General features: G+C 39.3%; 1 protein-coding gene across 9 annotated transcripts in view; it reads left to right on the top strand.

Annotated features, from left to right (window-relative positions):
• Lamp5 (lysosomal associated membrane protein family member 5) overlaps nucleotides 1-12343 on the top strand; it is a 22909-nt gene extending 10566 nt beyond the window's left edge. For all 9 annotated transcript variants that reach the window (XM_071608737.1, XM_071608738.1, XM_071608736.1 and 6 more), the window contains 2 exons: nucleotides 510-698; nucleotides 11478-12343. In XM_071608737.1, coding sequence (XP_071464838.1) covers nucleotides 510-698; nucleotides 11478-11656 — 368 coding nt within the window. In that variant the 3' untranslated portion in view covers nucleotides 11657-12343. The remainder of the gene's footprint in view (nucleotides 1-509; nucleotides 699-11477) is intronic.

Raw genomic sequence — 12343 nt, 5'->3', positions numbered from 1 at the left:
TCCCCACAATGTTTGAAAGAAAAAAGAAATGAAAAAAAAATCAAACCTAGGCCAGAAAAGGAGAAAAAGTGTGGTGGATGTTCATAGGTATATATGTGTTTGAGTAGAGGACATTCACCAGGGCACCAGCAATCCAACATGCTTTATTGAAGAAAATGTTTTATTCTTTGCTGAGCCATTGGAAAAACCAAGTGACTGTTTTTTTCTATGCCTTTGGGATCCCTATTGATAGGCTCTATGTAATGAAAAGGGTTAAGGTTTAAATGTCACTCTCCTTTTCCAAAAAGAAATTGCAAGTCAGTGTTTAAGGAACCCTAGCTCACAGAAAATGAGTGTTTTTGTCCATTATAACTTACTGCCTTTGAGAAGCCCCAGAAGAGGATAGGAGGGACGGGCTGTGGGTCTGAGCTGAGAGGAAAGAGCCAACCCAGTTAGATGCGCTGAGTTAGGAGCAATGACGGCACTGCCACCGAGAAGACCCTAACCATTGCTTTGGACATTTGCTGCAGCTGGGAAGCACACAGCCAATTCGCATCACCTTTCTGCCTTGGTCACCCCAGCTGGGAAGTCCTACGAGTGTCAAGCTCAGCAGACCATTTCTCTTGCCTCCAGTGATCCACAGAAAACTGTTACCATGATCCTATCAGCTGTCCATATCCAGCCCTTTGACATCATCTCGGATTTTGTCTTCAGTGAAGGTAAATTGGGAAGTGGAGGCATAAGGAAGGAGGACGGGATGGCTGATGGGGAGGGATTGATGGGGAGATTGCTGCCAGGGTCCCAGGATGGTACCATTTGGATTTTTATCCAGGCTCAAGTGATACTGCTTCCCTTCATAACAATTGAAATCTAAAAAGGCAGTAAGATGAATACATCAATTTTCCTCAGTGGCTCTTTCTTTCTCGTCTCCTTTCTTCTTTACCTCATTTCTTCCTTCTCTCTCTCCCACCCCATTCCCTTGCACCCTCGTATAAAAAAAGTGGTTAAAGATAATGTGCTATTCTGTGCATTTCTCGTGGAGAGTTTCTGTTTGCTTTGTATGTATGCCTTCCTTTGGTTGGGGATTCCACATGAATACAACCATGAAAATGTTTAGGATATTAAGGAATTGCCCCCCTCCTTGTGTCACCCACCACCATTTCCTAAGGAATCCAGCTTTCATAAAATACAGTGCCTACTCAGTCTATACTGAATACAATGCGCCTACCACCATCTTGTGATTACTCAAAAGGCATTGGAAAATTCTCCAGTTAAATGGTCATTGAGAGAAAGGCCTGGTTTTTATTTATCTTTGTGTTATTGGCGCATAACACAGTTCCTGACCCATTGCAGATGTTCAGTGAACTTTGGTTCTAAATTGATATTTTGAAGCTGTGGATTCAACTAATAGAGGCTTCCAAATGCCTGTATGCAGGGCAAATCAGAATGTCATATATTTAGTAAAGCAGAGTCACACATACCTGTTCTCAAGGAAGGATAAGTTGTAGCATTTTAATGTATTTCCTAGAGAAATACACCAAAGCTGCAAGACCTTAACAGCTTTAAAAAGTTTGCTTTATTATGGAAATATTTATAAAATGTAAAAGTCAGTGTCTTTCTTAAACTGAAAATGTTAAATGTAATTAAATGTAATTGAATGTAATTTGAGTTTTTATTTTTGAGGTCTAGAAATTAATTATAAAAATACTAGGCTATGTAGAATCAGTCTTCAGGGTTCCCACTACAAATGCCTTTGAGTTTATGTTGTACTTTCAATAGTTTTTAGTGACTTTTTGGCTTTTGCTGGCCATCTGTTTTAGATAGTTCTTTATTTCTTGACACTACTTGTATTATAAATATTACTTGTATTAGTCCCTTACCACAACTTACCCTTTCTGGATTATTTCTAAGTGGTTGCCTATAGTTGTTATAGAATGAAAAATCAAATCTCATGGATGTTTAAAATTACACAAAAGAAAGAAAAAATAAGTACAGAATAATGACCAGAGCTACTTTGCTAAACATTAGTAAAATCCATTACATGGAGTGAAAAAAAAATTTTTTTTAATCCATATCAAGGTCGTCCATTGGGAAGACAGCATGGTAAACATACACAGAGTTAGTAAGCATGTGTAATTTCCAACTGTAAATCTAGTAAGCATAAGCAAAATACACTTTGTCTCACCCAGGATTTTCTAGCTATTAATTGGTATACACTGTCCTGTGTGGTGCCCTAAGGCTTAGCCTCCACACTCCTGGGCAGAGGCGGACCTCATTCACAATCACTCACTGGATCATATGCCTTTGCGTGGAAGGGATTCTTTGTTCAGGCTCCTCTTGTCTGTGTCTCTTAACACCTGCTCCCCACTGTGTCTTGTAAAAGATCATAATATTCCAGTCATTGGGAATGGATGTGATTGCTCTTGGTGTGCATTTTCAGGTTGCAGAAGTCCAGGGGGCTTTTAGTGTGTTGCAGATGCCGGCGGGTGGGTACGAATGGAACATGCTTGCTTGAGGGGCCAGTATCTGATCATATATATGCACATTCAGTAAAGGTTGTGTAGGTACGTGTGTGTGTGTGTGTGTGTGTGTGTGTACATGCTTGTTTAGATGTGGCTATGGTCCAGTACAGCATCAGGGTTTCTTGTGAAGAGCCTATTCCCTGCCTGAGTAGGTAATACCCGGCAGTCTTTAGAGCTGATTACTAAATAGTCTCTATGAGACAAAGCAAAAACAGGCTCAGCAAAATTGATTGACAAGCAGAGGCTGAAAGGAGTCAAAAGGTGGGTTGATGTCTTTATCACATTAGACTCTTTAGTGTATTGTGCTTGGCTACTGCATTAATCCCCAAATGAAAGTCTCTTAGCCCAGCACACAGCTAATTTCAGTGTGCACACTAACATTGAATTGCAGTGTGTACAACTTTGTAATGTTGTTAAGATGCAATGTCTGGTTCAGTGGATCTGGGGCAGGGCAACATGCTCCATTGCTAGCCAGGTTCCATGTCATTCTCCTGGTCCACAGAATGTTTAGAGAGTGTTTGAAGGACTAGTGAAGGAAATGTGCAACAAGATTTCTTAGGTGGATTATTGAACAGGGTTGTGAGACTGGAAATCCTCATAGTATGAGACTGTCTATTGGGAGTCTCATGGCAGAAGGGACGCCATCCTGAAGGAAGAGAGGTAGGTGAACTCCCAAGAGCAGAGGGTTTATGTGTTTAGGTAATGTTGCTTAATATCACAAGATTGGGAAGAGTGGGGATTGGGCCAGAGAGCTTCTGGGAGGCAGCAGTAGCTTGGGGACTTATACCTATAGGCCCTATCTTATGAATAGGTAACAGCTGCTGAGTGAGATTTCAAGGGTTAGACAAAGCAGGCAGGTTCTAAACATTTGCTTGTTTGAGCTGTTTGAAAAATAACTGCATGGGAAAAATTTTAAGTTTGGCACCAGCAGGCTTTTGAGCTGATGGGTCTCCTCTTGCAGTGAAGAAATAAACAACCAATATACAGAAGCCACCTTTGACTCATTTGTATACCAAACACAGTTTGTAGAGCAACTGTCACCCGGCAGTTCCAGGCACCTTGTTTCTCAGTTGGGGTTAATTAACTTGCCCTCTGCAATTAATTTATCGTGTGTCCCTTTGAGGGACCTGGGAAATTTATGGTTGGGATGGGATGGGGGATTCCTTCCTGGGGGGAAAAGAAACAGCCTGAGTATTTTAATAGCTTGAATTAAAGGAAACTTTTATATATAATGTCAGAATAAACATAGCAGAACGTGAAGGTTGCCTCTGTTCTTAAAAAGATTCAGGTGTAAAAGGAATTTAAAACATATCACAAATAAGGTGGATCCTTTTTAATCCTCAGAGGAAAACAAACAAACAAACCTGGTTGAAAGATCCTGAGTTTTCCACTTACAAGGGAGCCACTGAAGCCCAGAGATTTGGTTGCTGGATAAAAGCTGCATTCCTGGACCTCTAGCCTCTCAAGGCTTCAGCTGCTCCTGCTAAGAAACTATAATAATCATGTCAGTGCAAGAGGCACCTTTAATGAGCTGATTGGGGCCCTGAATTCATGCAGTATTTTTTTTTATGGCAGTACTAGGGATCAAACCCAAGACCTCGTGTGTGCTAGGCAACCACTCTACTACTAATCTACATCCCCAGCCCTTATGAGCTCTTTATTATTGTTCCTAACAGCATGAGTGGGAAATGGCATCTGTGGGTGATTGCATTTTAGTGAAAATGAATATGCCTTACTTTTCTGTATGTATACCCCGACATAGACCCTGGGAGAATAACCTTTGGCAAGCTTCCTTGCCTATCACAAACACATAGAAAGCTTGACTATCCAGAGCATTATGTAAACCTGTGATTTACCTGAAACTTTCAAAGCAAGAAATGTGCTACCCTGCACAGTTGCTCTTCAGGGTTCCAGAGTAAGCAGCCAATGGGGGACAATCTGGTCATTAACACTGCTGAGAACTGTGTGGAGGGATTCAACTTGGAGCCTTGGCAAAAGGCCATGTGCCTAGGCAGTCACAGAAGTCCGTGTTCCAGGAACTGTCCTCTGGAGACAGTATAGGATATTTCTTAGGATTGCTGCCCTAAGGGGGTGGGATTTACTCACCAACTGCCATTCATCAGGGAAGGCTGCTTTGGAAATGTTAATTCTCTGGTTCTTCTGACCCACCTTGCAGTTAAATCCCAGTGGAATGTGTGGATAGGTGAATGCCAAGGACACAGTCTGCTACACTTAAGTATGGGGATATCTGACCTTTCCCTGCCCTGGTGGCGCTCTCAGTCCACTAAGAAAGGGTATATACAGTGCATGCCATGTTCCTGTCATATGTGGCATCAAACAATAATTGTTTTTATTATTACCATGTCCAATGTTTACATCATGATGAGAGTAACTGACACTCATTTTAGTAGCTTCTCAGCATGTAAAATACCTTTTTTTCTGAGAGTGCTGAGCTAGCCCAGAAATAATATTGGAAAGAGGGTCAAGCCCCCCACCTCCAGCTGTCTTGTCAAACAACAGAGGATGTACAATCAGCATAAGTCTGCCCTCTTGTTCCCACAGTGTTAGGAGAGCTCTGGCAAGCAGAGAGCTTGGCCCTTTGATCATTCCAACAACATTCATTTGGGGTACAATGAAGAGCTCTTACAGTTTGTCTCAGGGAATCATTACAATTTCAAAACACTGATTATTAAACAAAACACAATAAAACAAAACATCCAGCAAACAAAGCCTTACATACATCATGATTTTGGTGGGTGCACTGGGTTTATGGTTGAAGGAACCTAAGTTGGCAGTTGGCAGCTGGCAGCAGATGTGCCCTTTGCTGTCTTATCTGTCTTCATCTGTTCTCTCAATGACAGGGCTGTCACCTTTCCCAGTCATAGCCCATTTATTTACACAGACTCCTGTTTTGTGTACTACAGAGCTGAGTGAGGCATAAAAGACCTCAAGTTTATAACAGAGTGGACAAGAAGTCAGAGATCTCAGAGCATCCAATGTGGATGTGATCTGAGCAGAGCCAAGAGATGCTCTTCTCCCTGGCAAAGATGTGGGTCTTTTCTTGTTATAATCAGTAGGTTGTATAATCAGTTTATTGCACAGGATTCTAACACAGGAATCTATCGTGTTTGTGGATAGACTTCAGGTAGTCTATAAATTTCAGAGGAAAAATTTTAAGTCTTTATTTTTACTAACTTAGTATTTAGCATACTAGTATAACTAGTATTTAACATTTCCTTTGGTTATAAATGAAGGTAATAAGTAAAAGTACTATTAACAGTGCCTGTGATTCACTCACCAATAGGAATCAGTTATTTTTATCTCATATGAGTTATTTTAACTCATATTAGTTTGTGTAGATCTTGCAAAGTAACATTTATTATTTTCACTGCCTTGTCTTCATGTGTATCAATAAATATGTACTTGCTGCATCTCAAATTATTTATAAAATTGATAGCTTACCTTCAGTTTTCTTTGTAAACTTCTGTATTTTCACTTTTTGCACTCTCAAACATTCTAAGTAGGCATCCAGAGTTTCATCATACCTGGGCTTTAGTGGATCATTAGCATCATATTTTTATTTATATATGACAATGAAATGCATTACAATTCTTATTACATATCTAGAGCACAATTTTTCATATCTCTAGTTGTATACAAAGTATATTCACACCAATCCGTGTCTTCACACCTGTACTGTGGATAATAATACAGTATGAATTTCTATGTGTTCATCAGCTTTCTGTTACTGTGGCAAAATACCTGAGATATTGAATTTAAGAAAGGAAAGGTTTATTTTGGCTCCCAGTTTCAGAGATTTCAGTCCATGGCTGCTTGACCCTGTTGCTTTGGACCTATGGCAGCACAGTACTTAATGACTGGAGCACATAGCATAGGATGTCTGTTCACTCTGTGGTGGCTAGGAAGCAAAGAGGGAGAGATAGGAAGGGCCCTCAATGACCGAACTTCCTTTCAGTAGGCTCGCTAAGGGTTCTGCCGCATTTCCATAGTGCCATGGGCTGGGAACCATGACTTCAACACTTGGCCTTGGGGGACAGTCAAAATCCGATGTACAAAGGAAGGATAACTGTCTATAAGACTTTTGTTCTAGTTAGGTATGTGTACTTTTTTGGTTCAATTAAAATATTGTTTTTCCTATGGGTCATAAGCAGAGTTTGAAAACACTGGCATAAGCCTGTAGGAATGCTTGTCTTGCTCTTGTAGGTTCATATATGAAATTTGTCCAAATTCTTGTGGGTGAGTTGAGGCTATTTTAGACTTTAGGGAAGGCAATACAGTGTACAATCCACATGTGGCGTAAGACCACAGAGGAGTCAAGGCAGCCCCTGTAAGCAAACATATTAATGTATCTGTTTTCTGCAGGAAAAAATATGCTAAGTAGGAGGAATGAGAATTACAAACAGCTTCACATGAGTTAAAGTCAGAGTTTGCTGCCAAATGAGTGTTACAAAGTACTTCTGGTGGAAAGCTTTGTGGGTTTTGGAATGGTAGAACGTAATTGTGGATTAGGAATTTCCTTTTATTTGACCACTTAATTGATGAGGGTTGATAAGAATAGGAATTCGATATTCTTCTTGATAATTATTGACACTCTGTTATTTTCTGATTATTTTTGACATCTCCATAGTTTAATACCCTCTCATATACACCTCTTTCCTGTGGTGTTGATTTAGGTATTTTTTTTCCTAAAGTAACCAAAAACTATTTTTAAAGAAATGAATCATAATAGTCTTTTAGTCTCTCTCTCTCTCGGTCACTTGACAAAATAAACCATCTTTTCTCTTCCATCTTTCTTAAAGGATATGGCATGAGATGTTATTTTTTAACCAAGTTATTATCCATTTAGAGATATTGCTTTTGTTACTAAATCTCCAGAATTTCAGACTTAAAATGAGTACATATAAGACTTACATGTGTAAAAAATTCTATCTTTATAGATAACAGTGATAGAAAGTCTACTCTGCCTGGCCTTCTGTGTTATTACATCTAATGCTGAACCCTCTAAAATAATCTTATCCCTATTATATTGGAACCTGAGGTTTAGGTAGGTTAAGTGACTTGCCCAAGCTTACTTAGCAGGCAAGTGGAATATCTGAGATTTGAGCTCACTTTCCTCAATCTCCCTAACAGTGTTCCACTGCATATGCTCCCTCTCACTATGAGAGTCTGGACCCAGGGGACCACTAAAAGTTCATCTATATCTATATTTATAACTTTCTCTCTCTCTCTCTCTCTCTCATTTGGATATTAAACCCAGGGCCTTAAGCATATTAAGCATTCACTCTGCCGTGAACTGTACCCAAAGCTCCTACATCTATATTCCTATAGTTATTTCTGTCTACATATTTGTTTATTTACTGGTTTATATGTGGTATAAAAAGAGAGAAAATATGACTTTATAATTTGGTCAATGGAACTTGGAGGCCCATCCTCATATTCTTCCCAGTTCATTCAAACTTCTCTTTTTGACCAAGCTCTCCTTGACTGTCTGTCCACCTCTATTTTGAGCACTTATAGTTGTGGCCATACTGTCTTGGAGAATGTAGTATGGCCTTGATGTCCAATGGTTTAGTGACATAAACTCTTGTTTCCTGATTCAACTCTCCTTCTTGTGTCACGTTCCTGGGAGGTTGTGTGTTATATCTGAGAACCTTGGTTAGTTGGTTTCCTGGGTAATTATCAACCAAGTAAAAAGAAATGAGTTAAAAATCAGGGTCCAACAGGTGGGTCCACCCAGGAAACTGATCTGTGTGAGGGAAAATAAGAAGGGAAGAGGCAGAGGATGGGGCCAGAAGGCAGTGTTGCAAAGATGCCTGGGGCCTCCTTGAAAAGCAGACTGGTGTGAAACAGAGATCAGAGGCAATGTGGTATCATAGGGAAAGGTCTCTGCCATCATGGAGTTCTAGGTCCACCACTGCCCCTGGTGCTCTGGGAACTATCAGCAAGTCTCTTCCCTAGGAGGACTGGTATCTGGGACTACAAGCTGATCCTCAAAGAATTGGAATTCTTTAGAGTTGAATAAAGTTGTAAAACAACAACAACAACACAATCTTCTAAAATTTATTTCCAGCATTCTCCTTTTAATAAGAGGAAAGGATCCACTTAGTGCTAACAGGTTCTTCACACTTCTCTAACATTTGCCAAACTATTTTTTTCTTTTAACACTATTTTAAGAAAAAAAAATTAGTTAGGATACATACTTAGTATGAAATTTTTTTTATTTAGGTGTAGTTGACACACTATAAACTAGACACACTTACCTGCATGGTTTGGTAAATATTTGACCTGTGAATACACCTATGAAACTATTACCACAATCAAGGAAATCAATCTATCAGCAATTCTGAAAGTTTCCTCATACAGCTTTGCAATAAATATCCAGCTCAATGGATTTTCAGAACCTGAATGTACCTCTGTGACCAGCATACAGATCAGGCTACTTCCTGCTCCTCCTTAGGATTTGGAATTCAGCAGTCTTTTAATACTAGTAGTTGGGGTTTGCTAAGCACTGCCCTAATTATGTTGCTAAACTGTTTGAGTTCAGATGGGGCTTTGTTTATGCCTGAGCACATTATTCATCCTCAGTTATCTTATGTATAAAATGGGCATAATAACTTTATTCACCTCAGATAATTGTCAAGGGGATTATGCGAGCTGACATTTGTTCCTACAACTGAATGTTAATTTAGGAACTAGGAATATGAAGTATATAGCTTTTTAAAAGCTGTGTATTTGGATGATATTTTCCATGAATTCTTCTTATTCCTCAGGCTCAGGTCTCATCTCCCTTCTCTCTGCTGATTTCATATATGGGAGATGAGGGAGTGAGTTCCCAAAGAGCAGGAGGATCCTGGCATTCAGTAGGAACTCAATAGATGTTTACTGGGTCATCTTGACTTGAAAACTCTCTGAAAAGATTTCTAAAGCCTGTTTTCTATAGCTGTGGATCATAGAAATTTGGGGAAAGGCTGCCTGTTATCATCAAGGATCAAATAAGCCAGAGGAAATATGTTCTGTTTTCTAGGATGCAGTTCTGGTCAGCCCTGCAAACTATTTAGCCATCAGAAATTCTTCCAAGGACAAAAATAAATAATAATTTATCTCTAAAATGGGAAGCTGGGTGTGGTGGCACAAGGTTGTAATCATAGGGGCTTGGGAGGCTGAGGCAGAAGGATCATAAGTTTGAAGATAGCCTCAGCAATGTAGTGTGACCTTGTCTCAAAATATTAAGGGTGCTGAGGATATTGGTCATTGGTTAAGTGCTCCTGGGTTCAATCCCTGGTACTAGATAAATAAATAAACAATATATAAAATAAAATAAAATGGGAGACAGGAGGCTATTAAGCTATCCTGAATGTTAGCTACTCATATGCTCTCCTGTACCCAGGAAGCTTGTACTCTTGGAGTGAGAGTGCAGCTTTGTGAGGGATGTACTAAAGTGAGGGAGGAAGGGGACACCAGCTTAGCCATCTGGGTCAGCCAGATGAGTCCTGGTGATCAGTGGGGTGACAAATGTTGTTGCAAGATCACCCTTACATCCTCTATCCTGAAGCTGAAGAGGATACAAATGAATCCACCCCAGAGCATGGCTGACATTTACTTTCTTGATCTAGGTGCTAGTTATAAGGATATTCCTTTGTTGAATATTCATCAAGCTCTACATTACACTAAAAAAATTGTAGTCTAATTCACATGTTATGATGCACCCATTTTAAAGTGCCTATACATTTTTATAAATGTAATACTTAAAATGTAAATTTTTAAAAGGTGTATATAGCTCAACACATTTGAACTATACTTGCAATCATGTAAACATTACCTATATCAAGATAGAGAACATTTTCATCTCAATTGAAAGTTCTCTTGTGTTCCTTTTCCTGAACATGAGCAACTTTCTGATTTCTGTGACCTTAGACTTTGTTTTACCTGTTCTTAAACTTCATATAAATTGGATCTTACCATATGGACTTTATTGTGTCTGACAATTTTTACTTGACATAATGTTTCTGAGATTTATCTGTGTTGTTATAAACAGCAATATTTCTTTTTGTTTGTTTGCTTTTTTTTTTTTTTTTGCTACTGAAGATTGAACCCAGGAGCAATCCACTAGTGAGCTACATTCCCAGTCATTTTTTTATTTTGAGACAGAATCATACTAAGTTACCCGGGCTGGCCTTGACCTTGTGATCTTTCTGCCTCAGCCTGAGTAGCTGAGTATAGTAATATGGGCCACTGTACCTGGCTCACTCCTTTTTATTGTTGACTAATACCCCATTGTATGAATCTACTGTAATTTATTCAACTTTTAAGGATATTTTTGTTGTTTCCAGTGTTTTACCTTGTCAATAAAGCATCTATGAACATTTATGTTGAAGTTTTTTGTGTCCAAATATTTTCATTTTTTTTCTTGGGTAAATACTTAGCAAGAGAATGCTATGATATAAGGTAGGTATATATTTGTCCTTATTAGAAATTATTGAACCATTTTGCAGAGCAGTTATACCATTTTACACCAAGGCTGTTGAGTTCCATTTGTTCCATATTATTTTAAACACTTGTTATTTTTAAGATTTTTGTAAGTTGTATATTTGTATGCAATTTTTTATGGTATATGTGTACGGGCATACTTGAGTTAAAATGTTAAAAGAACATTAATAAAAATAACAGCTATTTAATATAATTGAAAAAAGTTGAAAATTTAACTGAACTCTGGGTGTTTTGTAGGTGAATGCCAGCAATCTGATAACTGAATGTTGCCCTATTTAAGTGATGCATTTTTATTTTACATTGGGGAGAAATATTAAGTGGCTGAGCCTTGGGATTCACTGAGGAAGTATTATTTCTGTAAGGAATTTTCCCAATGGTTCTTTAAAAGATCTTTTCATCTTTATTTTTGACTTAGTTTTTCATAATACACTGACCAGAGCTCACTCCTTTTTTTCTTTCCCATTTCAGAACATAAATGTCCAGTGGATGAACGAGAGCAGTTGGAAGAAACCTTGCCCCTGATTTTGGGGCTTATCTTGGGCCTTGTCATAGTGGTAACACTCGTGATTTACCACATCCACCACAAAATGACTGCCAACCAGGTGCAGATCCCCAGGGATCGATCTGAGTACAAGCACATGGGTTAGGGGTCATTAGGCAGGCAGCCCCCAAGTCCTATCCCCCAACTGGATCAGGTAGAAAAACAAAAACACTTTCCACCTTGCTCATGGGATACACCAACATAGCTACAATCCAACAGGCCTGGGTATTCGAGGCTTGCTTGGCCTGTGTCCATGCTTAAATCCAGAGATTGGGGAGTTCTTTGGATTCATGGGCTAAATTGCAATTTTTCTCTCCATGCTGGGGAGCCAAACAGAAGGGGGTCAGCCAGCTTTTATACTTATGATGACTTGCTTTTGACTCTCCAAGAAGCAAGAAACACCACTTGGAGAGCTATCTGGCCCTGAAGTTTAGGGATTGAAAACAAGCTTCCTTTGGGAGGAAACCTCTTTAGGTTCAGGGAAGAGGGGGTGCTTTGCTCCCTTGGCTTACTACACAGTTTAAATGCACACAAAATACATACAACCTCATGCTCCCTGCAGCAAGACCCCTGAAAGTGATCCATGCTTCTGGCTGGCATTCTGCATGTCTAGTGATTGTCTTGGGAATGTTTCACTGCTACCTGCACCCAGTGACTCTGCAGCACAAGAAACTGTTAATGTAACTATGCAGTTATTTGGAATATATAATGTGTCAGGTCCAAGTAAGGTGACCTGAAGAATCAATCCATGTGAGTTTGTTTTTGAAAATGAATTAAAACACACTACTCTCTG

This window comes from Marmota flaviventris, chromosome 2 (assembly GCF_047511675.1).
Source record: "Marmota flaviventris isolate mMarFla1 chromosome 2, mMarFla1.hap1, whole genome shotgun sequence".
NCBI classification, from domain to species: domain Eukaryota; kingdom Metazoa; phylum Chordata; class Mammalia; order Rodentia; family Sciuridae; genus Marmota; species Marmota flaviventris.
This window is presented reverse-complemented; position numbering and strand designations above follow the sequence as displayed.